Source organism: Stegostoma tigrinum, chromosome 3 (genome assembly GCF_030684315.1).
Source record: "Stegostoma tigrinum isolate sSteTig4 chromosome 3, sSteTig4.hap1, whole genome shotgun sequence".
NCBI lineage: Eukaryota > Metazoa > Chordata > Chondrichthyes > Orectolobiformes > Stegostomatidae > Stegostoma > Stegostoma tigrinum.
The window spans coordinates 128992739-129016385 of NC_081356.1; the positions used below are offsets into that span (position 1 = coordinate 128992739).

General features: G+C 45.6%; 1 protein-coding gene across 1 annotated transcript in view; it reads right to left on the reverse strand.

Moving 5' to 3' along the window:
• Positions 1–428: 428 nt before the first annotated feature.
• The window catches only part of LOC125450817 (hepatocyte growth factor activator-like), a 77462-nt gene continuing 54243 nt past the window's right edge, over positions 429–23647 (reverse strand). Inside the window, exons 12-19 of the mRNA XM_048527059.2 lie at positions 19487–19597; positions 17156–17330; positions 15258–15352; positions 10798–11038; positions 8024–8163; positions 7020–7160; positions 2384–2532; positions 429–1265 (exon numbers count right to left, since the gene is read on the reverse strand). Coding sequence (XP_048383016.1) covers positions 1083–1265; positions 2384–2532; positions 7020–7160; positions 8024–8163; positions 10798–11038; positions 15258–15352; positions 17156–17330; positions 19487–19597 — 1235 coding nt within the window. The 3' untranslated portion in view covers positions 429–1082. The remainder of the gene's footprint in view (positions 1266–2383; positions 2533–7019; positions 7161–8023; positions 8164–10797; positions 11039–15257; positions 15353–17155; positions 17331–19486; positions 19598–23647) is intronic.

Below are 23647 nucleotides of genomic sequence, written 5' to 3' on the forward strand. Positions count from 1 at the left end.
TCATTCTCCTGTTCCCACTTTGTCTCCATAACTTTGGTCCCTTAGCCCTAAGAATATTATCTAACTCCTTCAATGTTTTGGCCTCAACTGCTTTCAGTGGCAAAGAATTCTACAGGTTCATCACTGAAGGAATTTCTCCTCATCTCAGTGCTAAGTGGCCTACGCAGTATCCTTAGTGACACAAAGGAACTGCAGTGAGTGGGGTTACTCCTAACATGATTTAGTCCAGGATCAAGAAGGAGGCTGTATGATTCCTTTCTGCATTTGCAAATGTGCACTGACAAGGGCCCTGGGACCACTCAGGATTTCTGAAAGGACCACTCATGAGTCAGCTCATCAAAATGACACCCACCCGCACCTCTCTGTCACCCTCTAAAGCCACATGGGCATCCCCGCCTCAGGCTTGCTGACCTCTAGTGAGGTATTGTCTAATCACACGACCTTCCCTTTCCCGTCAATCACAGCCCAGTCAAGCAGTTCATCAACACCATGACATTTTCATGATGAGTAAAGAAACATAAGAAATCAGAGCAGGAGTTGGCTATTCAGCCCCTGAATCCTCCTTCACCATTCAATAAAATCAAGGCTGATCTCAGCCCAGCCTCAATTCCATTTTCCTGCCCTCTCCACATAACTCTTGAAGCCCATTACTGAATAAAAGCCTGTCTACCTTCTCCTTAAAATTTACTTAATGTCCTACCAATCCACCACACTCTGGAGTAGTGAATCCCTCAGATTTATGACCCTTTGACCGATGTAATTTCTCCCTCATATTCACCAGCCCTTCAATGCTGTCAAAGAAAATAGGAGAAGGGATAAACAAACACGCAATTTATTTTTTAATGGCCCCGGAACTTTTTTTTTAATTCCTGCAGACTCCAGGCCAATCCTGGAGGGTTGGCAACCCATAACTAAATCAAAAATCTGCTCACAAACATTCACTGTTTGTTTTTTTCTGGTTCAAATAATTAAATCAAAATGAGAGATGGTTTTCCCAGAATCGTTGTTTCCACATGATAGGAAGGAAGGAAGTGACTGAATTCATTATTCTTCTGAAGTAAGAACTGCCTCTTCCTGCAAGTTTAGCCTTTCCGATCGTAATTTGGTCTATGTTTGATTTTCCTGTAGATCCAATTGACATATTTGGTAACCCTTGTATAGACTCCAGGCTTGTTCAGCTTAGCACAACCTTCCCCCCAGCTGACGATCCCATACAAATATCCGGTGTCCCCTTTGTAGCAAACCAGTGGGCCTCCGGAATCTCCCTGTGTAGATCATGCAAGAGACAAAAGATTAATAGACATTTGTAAAGGCTTAAGACAATGCAACATTGCGGCCAACAATGATCTCATTCAATGGCAGGGCAAACGAGATGGGCTGAATGGCCTACTTCTGCTTCTGTGCCGTATACTCTTCGAGTGCAGCCATTCAGAAGTGAGAAAGCACTTGCTTTCGTATACCATCTTTTGCAGGGCTCAACAAAATGCTTATTTACAGCCAATTTGTGCACAGCAAGTTCCCACAAACAAAAACATAATTTGCTGGCTGAAGGGTTAATGGCCTCTTGGCAAAGCCACCCTACTCAGAATCTGTTGCAATACAGAAAGTGGCCATTCATCCCATTGTGACTGCAGGTTCTACCTCCGACAGCCAGTGTCCCATCTTTCCCTGTATCCCTGAACATTATCTTCAAATATCCATCCAATGCCTTCTTCAGTGCCTCACCTGAATCTTCCTCCATATTTCCAGAGTACACTCTGTACCCGAACTACTCACCGGGTCACAATGTCATTTTTTGGTTTTTAACTTTCTCCTGTTCACCTTTGAACTTTCTACTTCTGGTGACACAATGGTTAGTGCCCTTTCCTCTAGACCAGAAGTCCCACCTACCCAGGGGTTGTGTTGTGCCTTTCGTGAACAGTTGATTAACGGGATTGTGGACACAATGGCCACACTGTCTGCTGTAACGATGCCACGAGATAACATCCTTGTTTCTCTCTGTCCACGTTAGTGGCAGTGACCTTTTGCAGTGCTGCTGACTTCGTATCACAAACTCACCAGTCTCACACATGCACAATTGTTAAAACACATGCAGGTTCAAATTATAGGAAGGGCTTAGAGGGATATGGGCCAAATGCTGGCAAATGGGACTCGATTTATTTAAGATACCCAGTAAATATGGATGAATTGGACCAAAGGATCTGTTTGCATGCAGTACAGCCCTATGACTCTATGAGGGCGTCTCCTGATGAGCCTTTGTGCCAGACTGTGCTGCGGTTAATGAAGTGACTTTTGGGTTTGTGGTGGTCACGGTAATGGTTGAAACTTGATGGGGATCTTTAGTGGGCTGCAAGAAGTGTTGGATATAAGGCAGAGCAGATACCTGACAGGCATCAACAGCTTGTATCAAATCTCCCGCACAGATCATATTCGGTGTCACTTCACTACCGTAGAGATAATTACTGCTGCACAATATTTGGGGAATGAGGCGGACTGTGGCTTCCTGCAAAGTGCCCGGGTACGTCGTCGCATCTGGAAAAGAAAGAAAGCGGAATTATAGAATAATGGGCAGCACACTTCTAACGGAGGCCATTTGTGCCTATGTTAGCCCTTCGGTTTGCAGCCGTGAACAGTCCCATGAGCCTGTCTTTTGTCTGTAACTCAGCTACCAGTCCAATGACCTTTCCAAAATGATTCACGAATCAAGTTCCCAACAATATTTTCGAGCACAGCTTTCCAGATTCCTGACAACTCTCTCAGTGAGAAGACCTTCCCCATTGCTCCATATCGCGACTCTCAGTCTTTTCCCTATTATTAAAGTGGAGTACGGTGAACAGTTCTGGTCACTTATCTAAAAAAAATATCCTGGCATTGGAAGCAGTCCAGTGAGGGTTAACTAGATTGACGCCAGGGATGGAGGGACTGTCTTATGAGGAGAGGCTGAGTAAATTAAAACTGTATTCATGGAGAATAAGAGAAGAGAGGCAATTTTACTGAAACGTACAAGACTCACAGGGACTAGGAGATAGTCAGGACTGCAGATGCTGGAAGACAGAGTCAATACAATGTGAAGCTGGAGAAGCACAGCGGGTCAGACAGCATCGGAGGAGCAGGAACATTGATGTTTCAGATCTGGACTCATCATCAGGGCTGGGGAGGGGGAAGGGAGCTCAGAAATAAATTGGCGGGGGTTGGGGTTGAGGGAGCCTAGGTAGGAAGCTAATATGTGGGTACAGGTCAGAGAGGTATAGAGCAAAGAGCTACAGGGCAGAGGAGATAAACAGGGAATTGCAGTGGGAGAGGGATTCACTGTGATGTCTTCAGAGGGAGGGAAACAACTTCTTCAAGGCAGGCATCCTTGGAAGAGATTTTGCAGTATGGTTTTCAGCGACTAGGAGATAGTTAGGACTGTAGATGCTGGAAGCCAGAGTCGATTTGCAGAGCATCTGCACTCAGTACACTCCAATCAACATCAAATGCCAGCCATTTCAATGCCCCCTCCCACTCCCCCTCTCCCTCCCCTCACTCCCCCTCCCCCCCACTCCCCCCTCCGTCCCCTCACTCCCCCTCCCCCCCACTCCCCCCTCCGTCCTCTCACTCTCCCTCCCCCTCCCACTCCCCCTCTCCCTCCCCTCACTCCCCCTCCCCCCCACTCTCCCCTCCGTCCTCTCACTCACCCTCCCCTTCCCACTCCCACTCTCCCTCCCCTCACTCTCCCTCCCCCTCCCACTCCCTTTCCCCCTCCCCTCACTCACCCTCCCCTTCCCACAACCCCCTCCCTCCCCTCACTCCCCCTCCCCCTCCCACACCCCTCTCCCTCCCCTCACTCCCCCTCCCCCCCACTCCCCCCTCCGTCCTCTCACTCACCCTCCCCTTCCCACTCCCACTCTCCCTCCCCTCACTCTCCCTCCCCTCCCACTCCCTTCCCCCTCCCCTCACTCACCCTCCCCTTCCCACACCCCCCTCCCTCCCCTCACTCCCCCTCCCCCTCCCACACCCCTCTCCCTCCCCTCACTCCCCCTCCCCCCCACTCCCCCCTCCGTCCTCTCACTCACCCTCCCCTTCCCACTCCCCCCTCCCTCCCCTCACTCCCCCTCCCCCCCACTCCCCCCTCCGTCCTCTCACTCACCCTCCCCTTCCCACTCCCCCTCTCCCTCCCCTCACTCACCCTCCACTTCCCACACCCCCCTCCCTCCCCTCACTCCCCCTCCCCCTCCCACACCCCTCTCCCTCCCCTCACTCCCCCTCCCCCCACTCCCCCTCTCCCTCCCCTCACTCCCCCTCCCCCCCACTCCCCCTCTCCCTCCTCTCACTCACCCTCCCCTTCTCACTCCCCCTCTCACTCCCCTCACTCCCACTCCCCCTCTCCCTCCCCTCCCTCCCCCTCCCCCTCCCACTCCCCCTCTCCCTCCCCTCACTCCCCCTTGCCCTCCCACTCCCCCTCTCCCTCCCCTCACTCACCCTCCCCTTCCCACTCCCCATCCCCCTCCTCTTGCCCCCTCACCTTCCCACTCCCCCACCTACTCCCCCTCACTCTCCCTCCCCTCCCACTCCCCTTCCCCTCACCCTCCCCCTCCCCCTCCCTCTCTCTCCCTCTCTCACTCCTCTCCACCTTCCCACTCCCACTCCCCCTCTCCTTCCCACTCCCACGCCCCCTCCCACCGACCAATTCCCATCACTCCCCACCTGCATCCAACTATCACCACGCCACCTACCTTCCCCCAGCCCCATCTCTCCTCTCTCTATTTATTTCAGAGCTCCCTTCACCCTCCCCAGTCCTGAAGAAGGGTCCTGACCTGAAACATTGACTTTCCTGCTTCTCTAATGCTGCCTGACCTGCTTTGTGCCTTCGGCTCCACATTTTATGGAAGATTCTCACGGATCTTGACAAGAGAGTTTTTGGGAGCAGCTAGAACCAGAGCACCTAATCTCAGAACAAGAGGTGGCATGTTTAAGACAGAGATGAGGAGGAATTTCTTCTCTGAGGACAGTAGAGTTGAGGATTATCAGATCAGCAGAGAAAAGTGAAGGACTGAATCTGGTCCTCCATCTTATGGTCTTATAAATTTATATCTATATTTAAATTTACCAATGATTACCAACATTGAGTTTTTTCATCCAAACGATCCATGAGCATCACCCAATGTCTTCATTCTCTCCCAAGGAGACGAGTCCTAGCTATTTCAACCTCGCTTTGGAAGTGGAATCATGGAAAACTTGGAATCATCGCAGTAAACCTGCTCTGTCACATTTACCATGAGGAATGGTTCACCACCCAAAACTAAACATCTGGCCTTTATGCTCTTCCTTTGTAGCTCACCAGCCCACGAACGAATGTAAAACAAACATTCCTGGAGTGAAAAGTTTCCTCTTTTGAGGAAAGGCTGAGCAGTTGGGGCCAATGCTCACTATGTTTTGGAAGAATGAGAGGCTATCTCATTGAAGCACGGTGGATTCTGAGGGTGATCAGTGTATTTGCTGATGATACATAGATTGGTGGCGTGGTAAATATTGAGGAGGATAGCCTTAGAATGGAGGATGATACAGACGGACTGATTCAGATGGGACCATTATTGGAAAATAGAAAGCAGTCTGGTTAAATATGAGGTGATGCACTTGGAGCAGGACAAACAAGGCAAGGGAATACATGATAAATGGTGGAACTCTGGGAAACACTGAGGACCAGAGGGATCTTGGTGTATATGTACAACTACTTCGTTTAGTTACTTGAGCAGGTGGATGAAGTAGTTAAGGAGGTATATGGTATACAATCTTTTATTAGCCAAGGCTTAAAGTTTAAGAGCAGGGAGTTAATGCTGAAACTGTATAAATCATTGGTTAGGCCACAGTTAGAGTATTGTGTGCAGTTCTGGAATCCACGTTACGGGAGGGATGTGATGGCACTGGACAGGATGAAGGGGAGATTTACCAGGGTGTTACCTGGATTGGAGAGTTTCAGTTATGAGATTGGGTAGACTGGACTTGTTTCTTTGGAGCAGAGGAGTTTGAGTGGGAACATGACAGAGATGGATCAAATTTTGAGGAGCAAAGAAAGGGTAGATGGGAGTAAACCTTTCCCCTTGGCTCAGGGAGCAATAACCAGGGCATAGAATTAGAGTAAGAGCAGAAGGTTTTCAGGGCATGTTAGGAAAAACTTTTTCACCCAGAGTGGGAATCTGGAATTCACTGCCTGTAAGAAACTTCATAACTTTTAAGGAGTATTTAGATGTGCATTTGTGATGCCAAAGCATAAAAGCTACTGGCCAAGTGCTGGAGAATGAGATTAGAACAGTTCGATGGTTTCTTTGATGGGCACAGATTCATTGGGCCAAAGGGCCTATTCTGTGCAGTGGATCTCAATGTTTGAGCAGCACGGCCCATGCATTCATTTCCAAATATTTTTGGCTTTCATTCTTTTTTGTTAACCTCTGGATATCAGTGGCTTGGCCAGTATTTCTTGCACATTCATCATTGCACTTGAACAAGGACAGGTTAAAGCAACCTTCGATAGCTGTTATTCAACATTCCCAAGGAAAGGGTGCTCGTAATACACCAAACAGGAAGAGTATCAAACTGAAAATCCTTCCAACACAGGCCAATGGCTGGCAGTAAAAAAGGGAGAGATTTCTGTTCAGCAATGTGACAGAAAAAACATCAGAGTCTCAACCATCACTATCCATAGTTCCATCTTAGTTACACCAGGCAACTGAAAAATGCATGAAGCCACAGCAACTCAGACTCCCTGAATGGCTGGTAACACAGTGCCACCATAAATTACTTTCATTAGCTACTGGGTAATATGGAGTGTGAGTACTGCTAAAAAAAACCCTTTCATCCAGCATATGTCAGGACAGAATTGCAAGAATGCCAAATCTCAAAGGGAGATCATTTCCTTGCATTTCTGTACTGTGAGTGCAAGATGAAAAGCTTTGACGTCATGTCCCTTTTTACGGAAAAATTCACAGTCCCCTGCACATCTTCTGATTTGGTGACCACTGTGGAGTTACAAAGTTCCTTACTTTCATGGGTGTGTCCCCATCCAGCGATTTGGCACTCTGTACAATCTGGGAAGGAATCAGTCGCAGACGGTAGGCAGAGCGTTTGAACAAATCTGGTCTTGGTCGCACAGCGTTTTTTTTTCTTCTTCAACTTTAGAAGGACTAGGAGTTAAAGGAAATCCAGTTGTGACATGTATAAATATACACACAGACACATACAGAGACACATATACGCACTCACACATATATACACACACACACACACACACAAACTCGCACACACACACACGCGCGCGTGCACACACACACACACACACACACAGACACATACAGAGACACACATACGCACTCACACACAGATACACATATACACACAAACACACACACACACAGAAACTCGCACACACACACACGCACGTGCACACACACACACACACACACACACGCGCGCGCACACACACACACACACATACACACAGACCCATATAGGCACAGACACTCATAGACACAAACACACCCACACACATAGCCACATACGCACACTCCACACATAAACAAACACTCTCACACACACAGACACATGCACATAGACACATTTACACAGACACATGCACACACACAGACACACACACACCCATACACATAGACACATATGCACAGACACACATAGACACATACGCGCACACACATAAACATACACTCTCACACATACATGCACACACATGTACATATGCACACACATACACACATATAAACACATATATACACACAAACACACACACACACATATATATACATACCTAAGCACATGCACACACACACATTCATGTACACATACACACACAAGCAAATACATGCACAGACAGACACAGTAATAGATAGGCATAGCTGCACACATTTAAACACTGTCATTTAAACACTGTCTCTCTCTCTCTCTCTTTCTTTCTCTTTCTCTCTCCTGACAAGTCAAGCAAAGCTTCATAATTTCCAAGGATAAAAGAAAAAGTAGATATTTGTGGTTTTACCTATGTCATGTATGGTTTCGTCAAACACGTTGTACTTGCTGTGTAAAATGTATTTCTCGATTTTGAATACCTGAGTGTTTTTGCTCGTTTTATTAAAGTGATGTTGGCCCAGCACAATTCGAATTGATGACGTGAGGGGACTTAAAAGAAGAGAGGATGTCAGTCAGATAGGGACACACAGATGGGAAACAAATTTATTCTTTTACACATCTATTTCTTTATAGTTGGAAAGAAAACCCCAAAAAACTACATTTGTGTATCACATCCTGTGTAGCTAGAAATACATGCTAAGGATTTCATACAGTTATGATTCCAGGTGATCATTCCACAGTAAAACCTGGCTTGATAGGCTAAAAGTTTTAATTTTGTTTTTGTTTACCATGTGTGTATTTATTAGAGGCTGCCAAAGAAACACATCCCTGCAGTGCAGAAAGAGGCCATTTGGCCCATCGAGACTGCACCCCTTTCCAAAGAGATCCACTTCCCTACCTTATCCTGCAACCCCGCATTCCCCACGGCTAATCCACCTAACCCGCACACCTTTGATCTGTGGGAGGAAACCGGAGCACCCAGAGGAAACCCAGGCAAACACAAGGAAAATGCACAAACTTCCTAGGCAATGTGCAAATTGTCTACGTGCTTCCAAAACTAAACTGCACAGACGAAAAAGAAATAAATCCCATTACACTGCACAAGTACAAGATGAAAAGACAACATTACAACTATCAGAAATAAGAACTGTTATGGATCAGACAAAGCCCCCTCAAAACATATCAAGGACATAGCCTCAATCCTAACTTATTTAAAGGTAGGTGAAAGAAATGGCACTGAACAAGTCTCTCCTAAAGGCAGTGTATCATCACAGAGCTCAGCTCATTCACCCTCAACAACAATTTCACACCATACTTCAGCCTCAGTGAAAGGTCACCCGGTATCCACTTTTAACTTCCTTCTTCAGTTGGTAAGTCTATAATCGGTTTCTTCTCAGCAAATTTCTGTATTCGTTCAGTACTATTTTCCTTTAGTTAATGATTCTTCTTGAGATCCTTAAACAAACTACCAAAACAACTCACTTAAAGTAGAGAAGACTTCTTCACTTCTGAAAAAGAGCCAGTGGCCTCAAAACAGTAACTCTGCTTTCTCTCTCCACAGATGCTGCCAGATCTGCTGAGTTTCTCTGACTGTTTATGTTTTTGTTTCACTTGAAGCAGTCATGAACAAGAGTTCCTAAAACTCCTTTTCCATAGCCTACTGTGACTGGAGGCTTGTCTTTTCAACTGTTAAGCTTTTGGAGTTTATGTTGAAGATTGAAGCTTCTATGTTGAAGCTAACTGAATGTTTTGTTCCATCTGAATAAAGATCTGCACACTGCCCACTGCTTCTGAATGTTTCTGTCTTTCTGTGTTACTGAACTCATACTACTAGACAACAGTAGTTTCCTTTTGTTTTTTTTTTCCAATGCATTGAGCTGTTCCCCTCAGGGGTTTAACTACCTTCTTAACATGAGTGTAAAGAAACTCCAGCCAACCCTGCAACACTCAGAGCAATTCAAAATGCAACTACAACTTTGTCCTCCCCTCTCCTAACACACACACTATAAAAATACAAATAAAACTTGGAACTACATATTGTTCTGCCATTTTGAACCTAAGTTCCAAAATAACAACAGAATAATATAATGAATCCTTATCACTGTACGTGGTGAAGAACAAATTAAACCTCACTCGGGCAGTGCTGAGAATTATGAATATACCACTGGAAGGGATGCAATTATAATATAATATTCATCATGTAGCATTATTATAACTCACCTCCTGATTCCCCAAAGTCTGTACAACATCAACAAGGTACAAGTCAGGCGTGTGATGGAATACTGCCCACTTGCCAGGATGGGTACAGCCCCAACAACACTCAAGAAGCTTGACACCATCCAGGACAAAACAGCCCGCTTAATTGGTACCACGTGCACAAGTATCCTTTCCCTCCATCACCGACGCTCAGTAGCAGCAGTGTGTACTATCTGCAAGATTCACTGCAGAATTTCACCAAAGATCCTCAGACAGCACCTTCCAAACCCACAACCACTTCCAACTAGAAGACCAAGGGCAGCAGGTACATGGGAAAACCACCCCCTGCCATGTCACTCACCATCCTGACTTGGAAATCTATCGCCGTTCCTTCACTGTCACTGGGTCAAAATCCTGGAATTCCTCCCTAAGGGGCATTGTGGGTCAACCCACAGCGGGAGGACTGCACCGATTCAAAAAGGCAGCTCACCACCACCTTCTCAAGGGCAACTAGGGTGGGCAAGAAATGCTGGACCAGCCAGCGACACCCACATCCCACAAATGAATAATAAAAGAGGTGAGATTTAGAAGAAGATGGAGTGGAACTTTGTAAGATTCAAGCATCAAATATCAGAAGCACACATTGCAACAATCCCACACAAGTCCATTCATTTAACTCAGAGAGAATCATGGAGGAAATTCCTTCCACTCTCTGGAAACGTGAAGGAAATGGGAGTTGGAAGTGTTCTGTTGCAAATGAGTGGCATTCCATTTGAAGGCAGAATGCTCCAGTTTGATGGGTGTGCTGCTGCATCTGGGTGGAGAAGGCTGGGGCAGTGGGCAGTGGAACAGGAGTTGGCTACTCAGCCCCCTCCAGCTCTTCTGTCCCACTGGTTCATTGGCCACGTGACTCCATAAGCCAACACAAATCCACTAATGGGTTCACAACTTGGGCTCGATGAGTTCAGGCATCAATTGCTTAGTTACCTGTGAGCGAAGCAATGGGCAGCAGAGACAACCCAACAAGAATCAATAAGGGATCCAGCACAAAAGTTCCTCCCGATGTATATAGCTGCAAGCCAGGGGTGAGAGCCAGGCAAGGCCGAGGAGCCTCCAATAATCCTTGGTCTCATGCCCTTCTGAGTTTGTTTACCACATGACGGCGTTTGTTGAGCAAACATTGGAACTGTAAATCTTGCAATAGGACGAATGTTCCTTGACCAGAAACCTGAAAGAAAGTGGAACAGCGCAGTACAAGGTAAAACACGTGTGTGACTATTTGTATACATGGGCATATGAGAACATTTGACATAGGAGCTGGAGTTGGCCACTCAGCCCCTCAAGCCTGCTCTACCATTCATTAAGCTGCTCTGATTACAACACATCTTGCTCATCCCCAATAACCTTTCACACCCTTGTTTCCTTTATTGGAAATCGTTCATGGGATACAGGCATCATTGGCTAGGCCAGCATTTATTGTCCAACCCTCATTGCCCCAAAAGGCAATCCAGAAACAACCACATTGTCGTGGGTCTGGAGTCACTTGTAGGCCCAACCAGGTAAGGATGGCAGATTTCCTCCCCTGAAGGGCATTAGTAAACCACATGTGTTTATATGGCCACCAACTGTTTAGGGTGAATAGCCAAGGTCTTTTTCCCAGGGTAGGGGAGTCCAGAACTAGAGGGCATAGATTCAACTTGAGGGCGGAAAGATTTAAAAAGGACCTAAGGAGGAACTTTTTCACGCAGAGGTTGGTGCATGTATGGAATGAACTGCCAGGGGAAGTGGTGGAGGCTGGTACAATTACAACATTTAAAAGGCATCTGGATGGCTATATGAGTAGGAAGGGTTTAGAAGGATGTGGGCAAAATGCTGGAAAATGGGACTAGGTCAGATTGGGATGTCTGGTCGGCATGGACCAAAGGGTCTGTTTCTGTGCTAAATAACTCTATGACTATAACTGCTGCGAGTAGATCTATGCACCTCAGCTTGGCAAGGTTATATTGACCTTGGAGGGATAGGTTTAAAAGAATGATACCTGGACTTCAGTGGCTATGTTGTAAGGAGACTTTATTCAAATTAGTGAAAAAAAAACAGAAGTTGCTAGCAAAGCTCAACAGGTCAGGCAGCATCAGTGAAGAGAAAATCAGGTTAACATTTTGGGTTTGACGGATGTCACTGGACCTGAAACGTTAATTCTGATTTTCTCTTCACAGACGCTGCCAGACCTGCCGAGTTTATTTCCAGCAACTTCTGTTTTTGTTTCCGATTTACAGCATCCGCAGTTATTTCAGGTTTTATAATACAAGTTAAGCCTGTTTTCTCTGGAATTTAGAATGTAAAAGGGTGATCTGATCGAAGTCTTAAAGATATTAGGAGAAAAATACAGAACAGTTAAAAATAAACCATTTTAAAAAAACTCAATGAACTGTTGATGTCGGAAATCAGAAATAAATCAGAAATTGCTAGAAAATCTCAGCAGGTCTGGCAGCATCTGTGGAGAGAAAGCAGAGTTAATGTTTTGGGTCCAGTGACCCTTCTCCAGTTCTGGATGCAGTTCCTACATAATCTCTCAGGTCACCTAAGAAGTCAGAGAGACAAAGAGTTTAGTACCTTGCGAACACAAGGCTACATGTGGCAATGGAATGCTTCCTTATAACAGTACCGAGAGTGTCACACTGAACTAGATGTTAAAACTGTATCAGAGATAATAGGAACTTCAGATGCTGCAGAATCCAAGATAACAAGGTGTGGACCTGGTTGAACACAGCAGGCCAAGCAGCATCTTAAGAGCAGGAAATCTGATGTTTCGGGCCTAGACCCTTCATCAGAAAGGGTCTAGGCCAGAAACGCCAGCTTTCCTGCTCCTAAGATGCAGCTTGGCCTGCTGTGTTCATCCAGCTCTACACTTTGTTATCTTCGATGTTAAAGCTTCCTGATTTAGACATTACTTTGTATGTACTTATCAAGGATTGTGGGAACAGCGTGGGAGAAAGGTGAAATTTAGGAGGATATTGTAGAACTTAGATAAGTCAGGGAAGTGGGTTGACAGATGTTTAACTAAATTTAATGGGGAAGAATGTAAAGTGATTCATTGGTAGAAGAATGCAGGGAGCCTATAATAACGCCTATAAGGCCCATGGGGAATCATTTAGTAATGTCCTTGTGGGGCTCATTGAGCATGGGTTCCTTTGGTAACAGGCAATGACCTGCCCACTGGAACTCATCGCCTGAGCCCTTTACAAACAGCGCTGCTGTTTTATATCCAAGCAAGGTGTTTGGTTCCCAATTATCAGTAAAAGCAAAGAGTTCATTATTGTTTAATGCCATGCTAGACTGAAAATGCCTGATCTTGCCTGATCTCAATAGCTACACAGACTCAGGCCTGGTTAGAACATGGATGAGCGATCACCTGGAAATACCAGGTGCAGTGAAAAAATAAGCAGGGCCTTCCTGTGGCTCAATTCCAGTGTGTGTACCCCTGGTCTGGGAAGTCCAGCGGTGTGTGATAACATCTCTGAACAGGTGGATGAGGAAAAATAGGTTGAAGAAGATAATAAATAAAGCAGGCCCATTCCATAGGGAATGCAGTGCTTCAATTTCCCCCTCCAACTCCACCTGAATTTAGTCCCTTGCCTCTCTCCCTGCTTCTCCCTCACTTTTAAAGGTTTGTGTTGCCATTAATGGGCTTTACTTGTAAATATTTGATTGGCTACATGGGTGATTATTAGTAGTGGTTAGTAGTTTATAAAAAATAAGTCACAGTAATTTTGGTGGTTGAAAGGTCACTCAGTTGTGTGTGATAACACTTCTATGTAGAAACAAGAATTTAAAAGAAAAGGAAACCAACTGGATAATTTGACGGAATGGCTATTTTTCTTTTCCTTTATTCATTCACAGGATGAGGATGTCACTGACCAGGCAGCATTTATTGCCCATCTCTAATTGCCCAGGTTCAATGATATTGCTGTGCTTCTGGAGTTGCATGTAGGCTAGAACAGGTAACGAAGGTAGTTTCCTTCACCAAAGGACATTAGTGAACCAGATGGGTTTTTCCTTGACAATTGACAATAGATTCATAGTCATCTTTAAATCCTTAATCCCAGATATTTTATTGAATTCAAGTTCCACCATCTGCCATGGTAGGATTTGAACACAGGTCACCAGGACATTACCCGGGGTCTTGGAATTAACAATCCAGTGATAATACCATTAGGCCATTGCCTCCCCTGCTGTCTGCATTGGTGCCAGAAACAAGAAGTGTCCACTTCAGGGATCAACTCAGTCAAAGAAGAATGAAAGAAAGCGTCTGAAGAGTTCCGAGGAAAGGCCACCAGACCTGAAACACTAACTCTGATTCTCGCCACCGGTGCTGCCCGACCTGCTGAGATTTTCCAGTAATTCCTGTTTTTGTTCCTGACTGGGGAGACATTGACCTAGTGATATTATTGCTGGTCTGTTGACTCAGATAACATCCTGGGGACCTGGGTTCAAATCCTGCCACGGCAGATGGTAGGATTTGAATTCAATAAAATATCAGGAATTAAGAATCTAATGATGACCATGAATCCTTTGTTGATTGTTGGGAAAAAAAACCCTCTGGTTCACTGATGTCCTTTAGGGAAGGAAGCTGCCAACCTTACCTGGTCTAGGCCTACATGTGATTTCAGACCCACAGCAATGTGGTTGACTCTCAACTGCCCTCTGGGTAATTAGAGATGGGCAATAAATGCTGCCCGGCCAGTGACACCCTCATCCTGGTAATGAATAAAGGGAAAAAACAACTTTCAGCATCCTCAGTTCTTTCATTTTTTAATTAATCTGAGTCTGAGTGGGTCCTTATCCCGACTTGTCCCACATCTGTAACAGGTTTGCAATTACAGATAGCTGTCACTTGTCATGGTGGTTGAGGGATTAAAACTGGTCAGGGTACTGAAGAGAATGGACCCTGGTCTTCAAGTGGATTTTATGGAATCTGTTGATCATCCAATTGCAGCGGCCAGGCTGACATTGGCTTTGTTGAAACGGGGGAAGAACTGAGAAAAGGGCAATTTTATGAAAGGTAAAAGGAAAACGTAGTTGGAGACAGAAAAATGCCCGCAGATGCTGGAATCCAAGGTGGAAAAACAGGAAGATCACTCACTCACTTGCTTGGAGCCTCAGTGGTTAGCACTGCTGCCTCACAGAGCCAGGGACCTGGGTCCAATTCTAGCCTTGGGTGATTGTCTGTGTGGAGTTTGCATGTTCTCCCTGTGTCTGCAGGGGTTGCCTCCACACTCCAAAGATGTGCAGGTTAGGTGGATTGGCCGTGCTAAATTGCCCGTAGGGTTCAGGGATTTGAAGATTAGGTGGGTTACAAGGGGATAGGTGGGATACTCTGAGGTTCAGTGTGGACTTGTTGGGCCAAAGGGCCTGTTTCCATACTGTAGGGATTCAATGATACTCACTTATTTCACCACACTTTGCGATATTGCAGTGCTCCCAGGACACGTGGTTGTCTAACATTATGAAACACCAAGGTTTTTCGTCACCATCCGGATTTCTGCAACAGATAATGGGATAATGAATGCCTCCCCTTTCTGTCTCCTGTGTTTCACTGATCCCACAGCAAGCCAAGCTACAAATGAACACACGAGGTGTGCACAGTGGAAGAGTGGAGGAAAAGTAACAGGAAACACCTCAGATCAAGCCAAAGCGCTTTGCAGAGCACCAGTGAAGACCAGTCACTGTTACAAACTAGCAGGCAGGGCAGCTAATATATGCACAGCAAGATCCCACAAACACCAATGTGATGAAGACTGAGCAAACTATCTCCAAAGATGTTGGTTGAGAGTTAAAAATTGGCCAATGTTCTCTTCCAACCATGACATGAGAATTCCCACGCTCATCTGAAAGGGCACACACCACTCTCTGTTTAACCAGCCCATCCGACCTAAAAGCCCATGGGTGAAGTATCTTCCAATAATACACTGCTCAAAACGTTTGCTTTGTCCCATGTTTGACTGGAATTATTCACTTGCTGAAAGCAGAACTCTGACCAAACTCTGCTAATAAGTGGCAAATGGAATTCTGTCCAGATAAATGTAAGGTAGTGCATTTGAGCTGGGCAAGCAAGGCAAGAGATTACATGTTGTACAAAGGGACCCTGGGAAGTATCAAGGATTGAAGGGCCTTGGTGTGCATGAACACTGGTCTCTTAAGGGAGTGAAGCAGGTAGATAAAGTGGTTAGGAAGGCATATGGGCTTTTGCCTACATCAGCCGAGGCATAGGGTTTAAGAGCAGGAAGGTGATGCTGGAACTGCAGTTAGATTGTAGTGTGCAGTTCTAGAATCCACATTAAATGAGGTGACTGCACTAGAGGGGATGCAGAGTAGCTGTACCAGAATAACATCTACACTGGAGAGTTTCAGTTGTGAAGAGAGATTGGACAGACTGGTTGTTTACTTTGGAGCAGAGGAGACTGAGGGGGAGGGGTACAAATTTATGAAGGCATAGATAAGATGGACAGAAAAGAAACTTTCCCTTTGGTGAAGTGGTCCATGGCCAGGGGGTGTAGATTTAAGGTAAGAGCTGAGGGTTTACAGGGAATGTGAGGAAAAACCTTTTAATCCAGAGAGTGGCGAAGTCTGGAACTGTCTGTCTGTTAGGGTGGGCAAGGGACAAACCATTGTAACATTGAAGAAGCATTTAGATGTGCAGTTGTAATACCAGGACATACTTGGGAATTGGTTCAGAATAGTTAGGTCGTTGTTTAGACTGGCACAATCTCAATGGATCAACAAGCTTTCTCCTGTCATGTAGACCTCAGTGATTCTGTGACTTGAACATTGTTCTGTCCTCTCTCCCCCAAACCTGATGACCCAAATCCACTGTTTACACACCAAATTAATTACGGGATCATAGAACGATGAGACACTGCAGAAGGCCATTCATCCTAACATCTATGTGCTGGTTCTTTGTAAGACCTATCCAATTGGGTCTCACCTCCCCTCTGAGATCATAAGAGCTGCCGATGCTGGAGTCGGAGATAACACAGTGTGGAGCTCCTCCCACCTCACTGTCCAATCCCCACCACTCCCTACCTGCACTCACCCATCACCGTCCCACCTACCTTCCCCAGCCCCACTCCTCCTCTCTGAAGAAGGGTCCCAACCCGAAATGCTAGCTTTCCTGCTCCTCTGATGCTGCCTGACCTGCTGTGTTCTTCCAGCTCCACACTACATTATCTCTCACCTCCTCTCTTCTCTCCTTACCCACAGTCTGGAAAGTGGTTCTCTTTCCAGCAGTTATCCAATTCCCTTTTCAAAGTTACCACTGAATCTGCGTCAGTGCTTCACTTCCCACCTGCAGTAGGAGTGGTCACCTAGGCCCAGCTGGAGAGCGCTTTCCAGGTTACTAATGTTCAAACGCTCACGCAAGAAGTCCTCATTCCAGGGTAAGCATTCGATACCCAAGGCACTCTCATCTTCAGGACCTTTATAAGACATCCCATTGTCCTTGTAGCAGTTAGCATTCTTGTCTAAGAGAGAAAACAAAGAACAGTTCGATGAGAAAACGAACGTCATTTCGTCGAAGATTGGGCAAGTCTTTAGGCCTGGCATGGAGATCAAAGGTTGAGTTGACTCTTGAGCCTCTGCCCATGGTCAGGTTGATGAAGGGGGCTGGGAAGGTGAGAATTAATCAGTCAGGAGAATGGCAAATGACGATCCCAGCATCTCCCTATCTCCACCCTAAATACCTTGAATGGCAAGGCTCCAAATGATCCAACCACCGACAGAAACCGGTGTATGGACAATCAATGCCCCTGCACAGCTGGAGGAGCTTAAATTTGATTAATAAAACCTATAATTGAAAACTAGTCTCAGTAATGGTGCCAATGTTTGTCTGGTACCCAGTTGCCTGAATTCACAGAATCACAAAAGAGGCCATTCAGCTCATTGTGCCTTCACTGGTTCCTTGTCCTAGTCCCAATCTCCTGCCTTTTCCCCAGATCGCTGCACACCATTTCTACCCAAATAATTGCCCAATACCCTCCTGAATGCATCATTTGAACCTACCTCCAGCATTTTGCCAGGCCATGTATTCCAGACCCTCGCCACTCGCTGAGTGAAAAAGTAATTCTCACAACACTCTTGCTTTCACTTGCACTTTATTAAACATCAGTGCCTTCTCGTTCTTGCTCCTTTTATAAGTTGAAACAGCTTGTCCATTTCTACTTTATGCAACCCGCTCATGATTTTGAAAACTTTGATCAAATTTCCTATTAGCCATCTCCTCTACAAGGAGAACAGTCATAACTTCTCCAATCTATCCTCATCACTGAAGTCCCTCATTCCTGGAAACATTCTTGTGAATCACTTCTGCACCCTCTCTAATGTAAATTGTACATTCTCTATAATATGACAACACACTGAGCTGGACATAATATTCCAGCTGAAGTCTAACTAACATCTCCTACAAGCTGAACATCTCGTCCTTGCTCTTGTAATCTATGCTCCTATTAATAGAGCCGAGAACACTGTATTAGCTACTCTCTCCTTTCGTCCTACCATCTTCAATGATCTGTGTACACAGACACGCAGGTCCCTCTGCTCCTGCAGGCCCTTTAGAATTGTACACCCTATTTTGTATTGCCCTTCAATGTTCTTCCTCCCAAAGTGCATCACCTCCCACTTCTCTGCATTGAACCTCATCTGCCTTCCATCCGCCCACCCCATCAACTTGTCAATGTCCTTTCGGAATTCCACACTGTCCTCCTTGCAGTTTACAATTCTTCCAATTTTTGTGACATCCGCAAACTTTATAATTGTGCTTTGCACACCAAGATCTGGGCCATGAACATATATCAGGGGAGTTAATGTCACAAGTGAGCTATCTACCTTTTCTCAGTTAGGATGAAAGGTCACAGACCTGAGTTATAACTCCTGCTTCTCTCTCCACAGATGCTGCCGTAACAGAACAAAACAGCCCATTTGTTTGGCACGTTGCTCCCCGCTCCACCACTGACTCTCAGTAGCAGCAGTGTGTACTATCTACAAGATGCACTGCAGAAATTCACCAAGGATCCTCAGACTGCACCTTCCAAACCCACAACCACTTCCATCTGGAAGGTCAGGGGCAGCAAAAACATGGGAATGCCACCAACTGCAAGTTCCCCTGCACGCCACTCGCCATTCCTGGATAAAATCCTGGAATTCCCCTCCCTTAAGGGCACTGTGCATCTACCTACCGCATATGAACTGCAGCGGTTTAAGAAGGCAGCTCACCACCACCTCCTCAAGGTCAACTAGGGATGGGGCAATAAAATGCTGGCTCAGCCGGTGAAGTGAGGCAGGGAGGGAGTGAGTGAATGATGGGGGAGGCAGGGAGGAGGATAAAGGGAAGGAGTGAGATGCGTATTGAGGGGAACAGTGAGGTAGTAATGAAGGAGGTGGCAAGCAAGGGATGGGGGAGGTGAGGGGGTAACGACAGGAACAGTTAGCAGGGGGCGGAGGAGTGAGCAGCGAGTTGGGTAAGTTAATGTTGGGCACACAAAGATAGAATGAGCTGCATTGCGTGCACAGACAGACTGGTTACTGAGTTCTAATCCCAAACGCCCAGGGGCACTGGTGCAGAATAGAGGCTGGCAGGAGGTAACACATTCAAGGACAGCACTTGTCCTGTCGAGGAGCTTACCAATATCACAGTATTTTCCTGCAAAGACAGCTTGGCACTGGCAGATGATCTCCCCTGTGTCCTGGACTGCTCGACACTCACCACCATGGAGGCACTGGTTAACGCTGCACTCTGAAATAGAATTGGTGTGAAAATACGTGCCTCTGACAATAATCCAGCCGGCAAAGGCTAGATTTACCAGGTTCAGAGTTTCATTCCGTTAGGGGCCATAGAGGCATAAGGGGATCCATCACGCACTGTGAAGTAATTACGAAAAGACAGCAGGTTGGGGCAAACTCTATTGCTATAGAACATCTCGCTCATCAAATCTAAACCATCAAAGCTACTGCTTACCATACTGCGTAGTACATTTAAAAAGAAAGAACCTCCGTTTATATAGTGCCTTTCACAACCACACAAGACAACATTAGGACCATAAGAAATAGAAGCAGGAGCAGTGTTTTTGGATCCTCACCCTGATATGCCATTCAATCGGATCGTGGCTGATCCAACAGTTCTCACATCCACATTCCTGCCATTTTCCAGACGGATCAAGAGTCTGTCCATCTCAGCCTTAAGCACACACGAGGGCTTTGTCTCCACAGCTCTCTGTGGCAATGAGTTCCAAAGACTCCCAACACTCTGAGAGAGGAAATTCCTCCTCATCTTAGTCTTAAATTGGACACCATGCCCTCCACTCCAAGACTCTCCCATGAGGGGAAACATCCTCTCAGTACAATGTCCCAAAGTACTTTACGGCCAATAAAATATTTTTAAAATATGAACGATCGCTTATGTACATAACCAATTTTTAAAAAGGCGAATGCATGGCATGTTTCAGCATTTTAGTTTATTCTAAAGTATCTTGGACTGTAGTCGCTGTTAAAATGCAGGAATCACAACAGCACACGATCTCCACCAACAACAATGTTTAATGAACAGGCAATCTGTCTTCTGTGATGCTAGTTGTGTGATAAATATTGCCCATGATGCAGAGGCAGGCTTTTGTTTTGTTTTTTGATCTGTGTCCATAGAATACTCATCTGAATGTGTAATATGGACATGGATCTTCCAAACCGCAGCACCTCTGTTAGTGCGGCACTCCCTCAGTATCGCAGTTCTAGTGTCAGGCCAGAATGGGTGATCATGTAGTTGGAGCAATAATGAAAGAGGTAGCCTCATCACAATGAATACATTTAAAGCTGGATAATATACTGTTATTTAACAAAAGAAATCTGTTGGTACTGTATCAGGGTCAATGGCTTAATGGTATGATCACTGGCCCATTGATCCTGAGGCCCAGGTAGTGTTTGGGACCCTGCTTCAACTCCTGCCATGGCAGATAAATTTAAATCCAATCTTTAAAAAATCAGGAATTAAGAATCTTATGCTGAACTGATTGTTGGGTATTAATCCATCTGGCTCACTAACATTCATCCTTGTATGATCTGGCTTATATGTGACTCCAAACCCACAGCAACGTAGTTGACTATTAAATGCCCTCTGTGTAATTATGGAGGGACTCCCACATCCTTTTAACAAAGGATGCTGGAAATCTGAAATAAACAGAGAAAGTGCTGCATCCGTGGAAAGAGAGAGGCACCGCCCCTCCAAACAACATCCTATCCAGACCAGCCGCCGCTACTCTATCCATCGAACCCTGCATTCCCCATGACTAATCAATCCAGCCTACACAATGCTGGACACTACGGGCAATTTAGCATGGCCAATCGACCTAAGCTGCACATCTTTGGACTGTGGGAGATACCAGAGCGTCCGGAAGAAACCCACACTGACACGGGGAGAATGTGCAAACTCCACACATTCACCCGAGGGTGGAATCGAACCCGAGTCCCTAGAAAGAAACATGTTCCATGTCCCCTCTGAAGATAAGTCATATCAGACCCTGTAGGTTAAGTCTGATTTCTCTCCACTGATGTTGCCAGACCGGCTGAGTTTTCCAGCATTCTCTGTATTTGCTTCAGTTTTACATCTGGCCCCTGTTCAAAGCAAATGAGTTGGATTACTTGTGTTTTAGATTTTGAAGTGAGGAACATGGGACTCAGGAATAGAAATAGATCATTTACCCCTTTTGTACATGCTCTACCATTCAATAAGACCTTAGCTGATCTTGTTATGGTCTCAGCTCCACTCACCTGCCTTTCCCATCCCCATTCCATAAACCCTGACAGCCTTTCAATCAAGAATCTGTCTCACCCAGCCTGATCCAGCCTCCACTATTTTGTAGGGAAGACAATTTCATAGACAAGCGACCTTCAGAAAAATTCTCCTCATCACCGTCTTAGAAGGGAAATTTCTTACTTTTAAAATGCATCCCTCATTTCAGTCTTCCCCACAAGAGGAAATCCATTCCTGGTATCCACGCTTCCCATTCACCATACGATAGTTAGGCAGTGGTGAGAGTAATTCAGGACACCGGGAGTGTTCACTGTCCTACATAACCATGCATGCAAGCTGTTGGTTTAACATATAATCATAGACACTTCGGTGCAACCAGTCCATGCCAAAACACAATCCCAAGCAAAACTCATCCCACCTGCCTGTGTTTGGATCATATCCCTCCAAACCTTTCCTATTCATGTACTTATCAGTCTTTTGGATGCTGTAAATATGCCTGGCTCCACCACTTCCTCAGGAAGTTCATTCCACATGTGACCCAAAATTGCGTAAACTACTTGTCCTTCTTGTCTTTTTAAAATCTCTCTCCTCTCACTGTGAAAATATGCCCCTAGTTTTGAAATCCCCCACCCTCGGGGAAAGACACCCACCATTAACCCAATCTATACCTGTCATGATTGTATAAATCTCTGGAAGGTCACCTCCCAATCACCTACGGTCCAGTGAATAAAGTCTCAACCTATCCAGCCTCTCCTTAAAACTCAAATCTTCCATACTCGGCATATCCAGTTCATCTGTTCTGAACCCTCTCTAGCCTAATACTAACCCCCACAGCGGTGTCCCAGTGTGGTGTATCAACCCCCACCACTCCACCCTGCAACACCAACCCCCCCAACACACAGTGGTCTCCCAGTGTGGTGCATCAACCCCCCCCCACCCCCAGTCCCTCCCACCCACAGCAGTCTCCTGGTGTGGTGTCACTGGCACAGTGTCGAGCCAGGGCCTGGTGCAGACTGTAATCTCAGTGCCAGGTTGTCTGCTTTACTAAGCTTTTATTTCTGTAATGCTGGATATTTTATTTCTGTATTGTCTGAAATCTTGTAAAAATAAAAGAAGCCGTGCCTACGTACTTTTATATCTATTTCGGCGCTGCAATTAGCAGTTTATAAACATCACTCTATAGTGGAGTCAGATACTTTCCAGATTTATATGTGGCTCTTGGATAGGCACATGGAGGATAGTAAAATGCAGAATATTCAGGGCAGATTGATTCTAGTAAGATAACAGGTTGGCACAATATCGTGGGCCGAAAGGCCTGTACTGTGCTGTGCTGTTCAATGTTCTATGTACTATATTCATATATTATGTATGGCTATAAAGGCTTTTGTACTCTATTACAGTGCGACCAGAACTGGACACTGTCCTCCAGATGAGACTTCACGAAAATCCTGTACAACCTCAACATGGCATTCCAATTCCTGTACTCAAATGACTGAGCAATGGAAACAAGCGTGTTAAGTACTTTCTTAACCATCCTGTCCAAATGTGATGCAAACTTTAAAGAATTATGTACCTGAACCCCTACATGTTCACCGATGCAGTCTTTCCTCACTATAGCACTGCGCGTGTTGTCCGTGATGTTTGCATCTAATTTCTGTAAAAGAGACTTAAACAGCCAAGAGATAACAAAGTGTGGAGCTGGATGAACATAGCAGGCCAAGCAGCATCTTAGGAGCAGGAAAACTGACATTTCGGGCCTAGACCCTTCATCAGAAAAGATGCTGTATTTGCTGTCCTAAGATGCTGCTTGGCCCACTATATTCATCCAGCTCCACACTTTGTTATCTCGGATTCTCCAGCATCTGCAGTTCCCATTATCTCTGATCCTCTCACAAGCAGGCATGATTGAGCTAAGAAGAGAAAGATGTTCAAAAAGGAAGCACCTTCCATTGAAAGAAATCGTGCACAATGATCAGAATTCCAGAAGGATGGAACAACTTAACAAACTGGCAAAGAATGACTTAACAAAATAATGACGGAAGT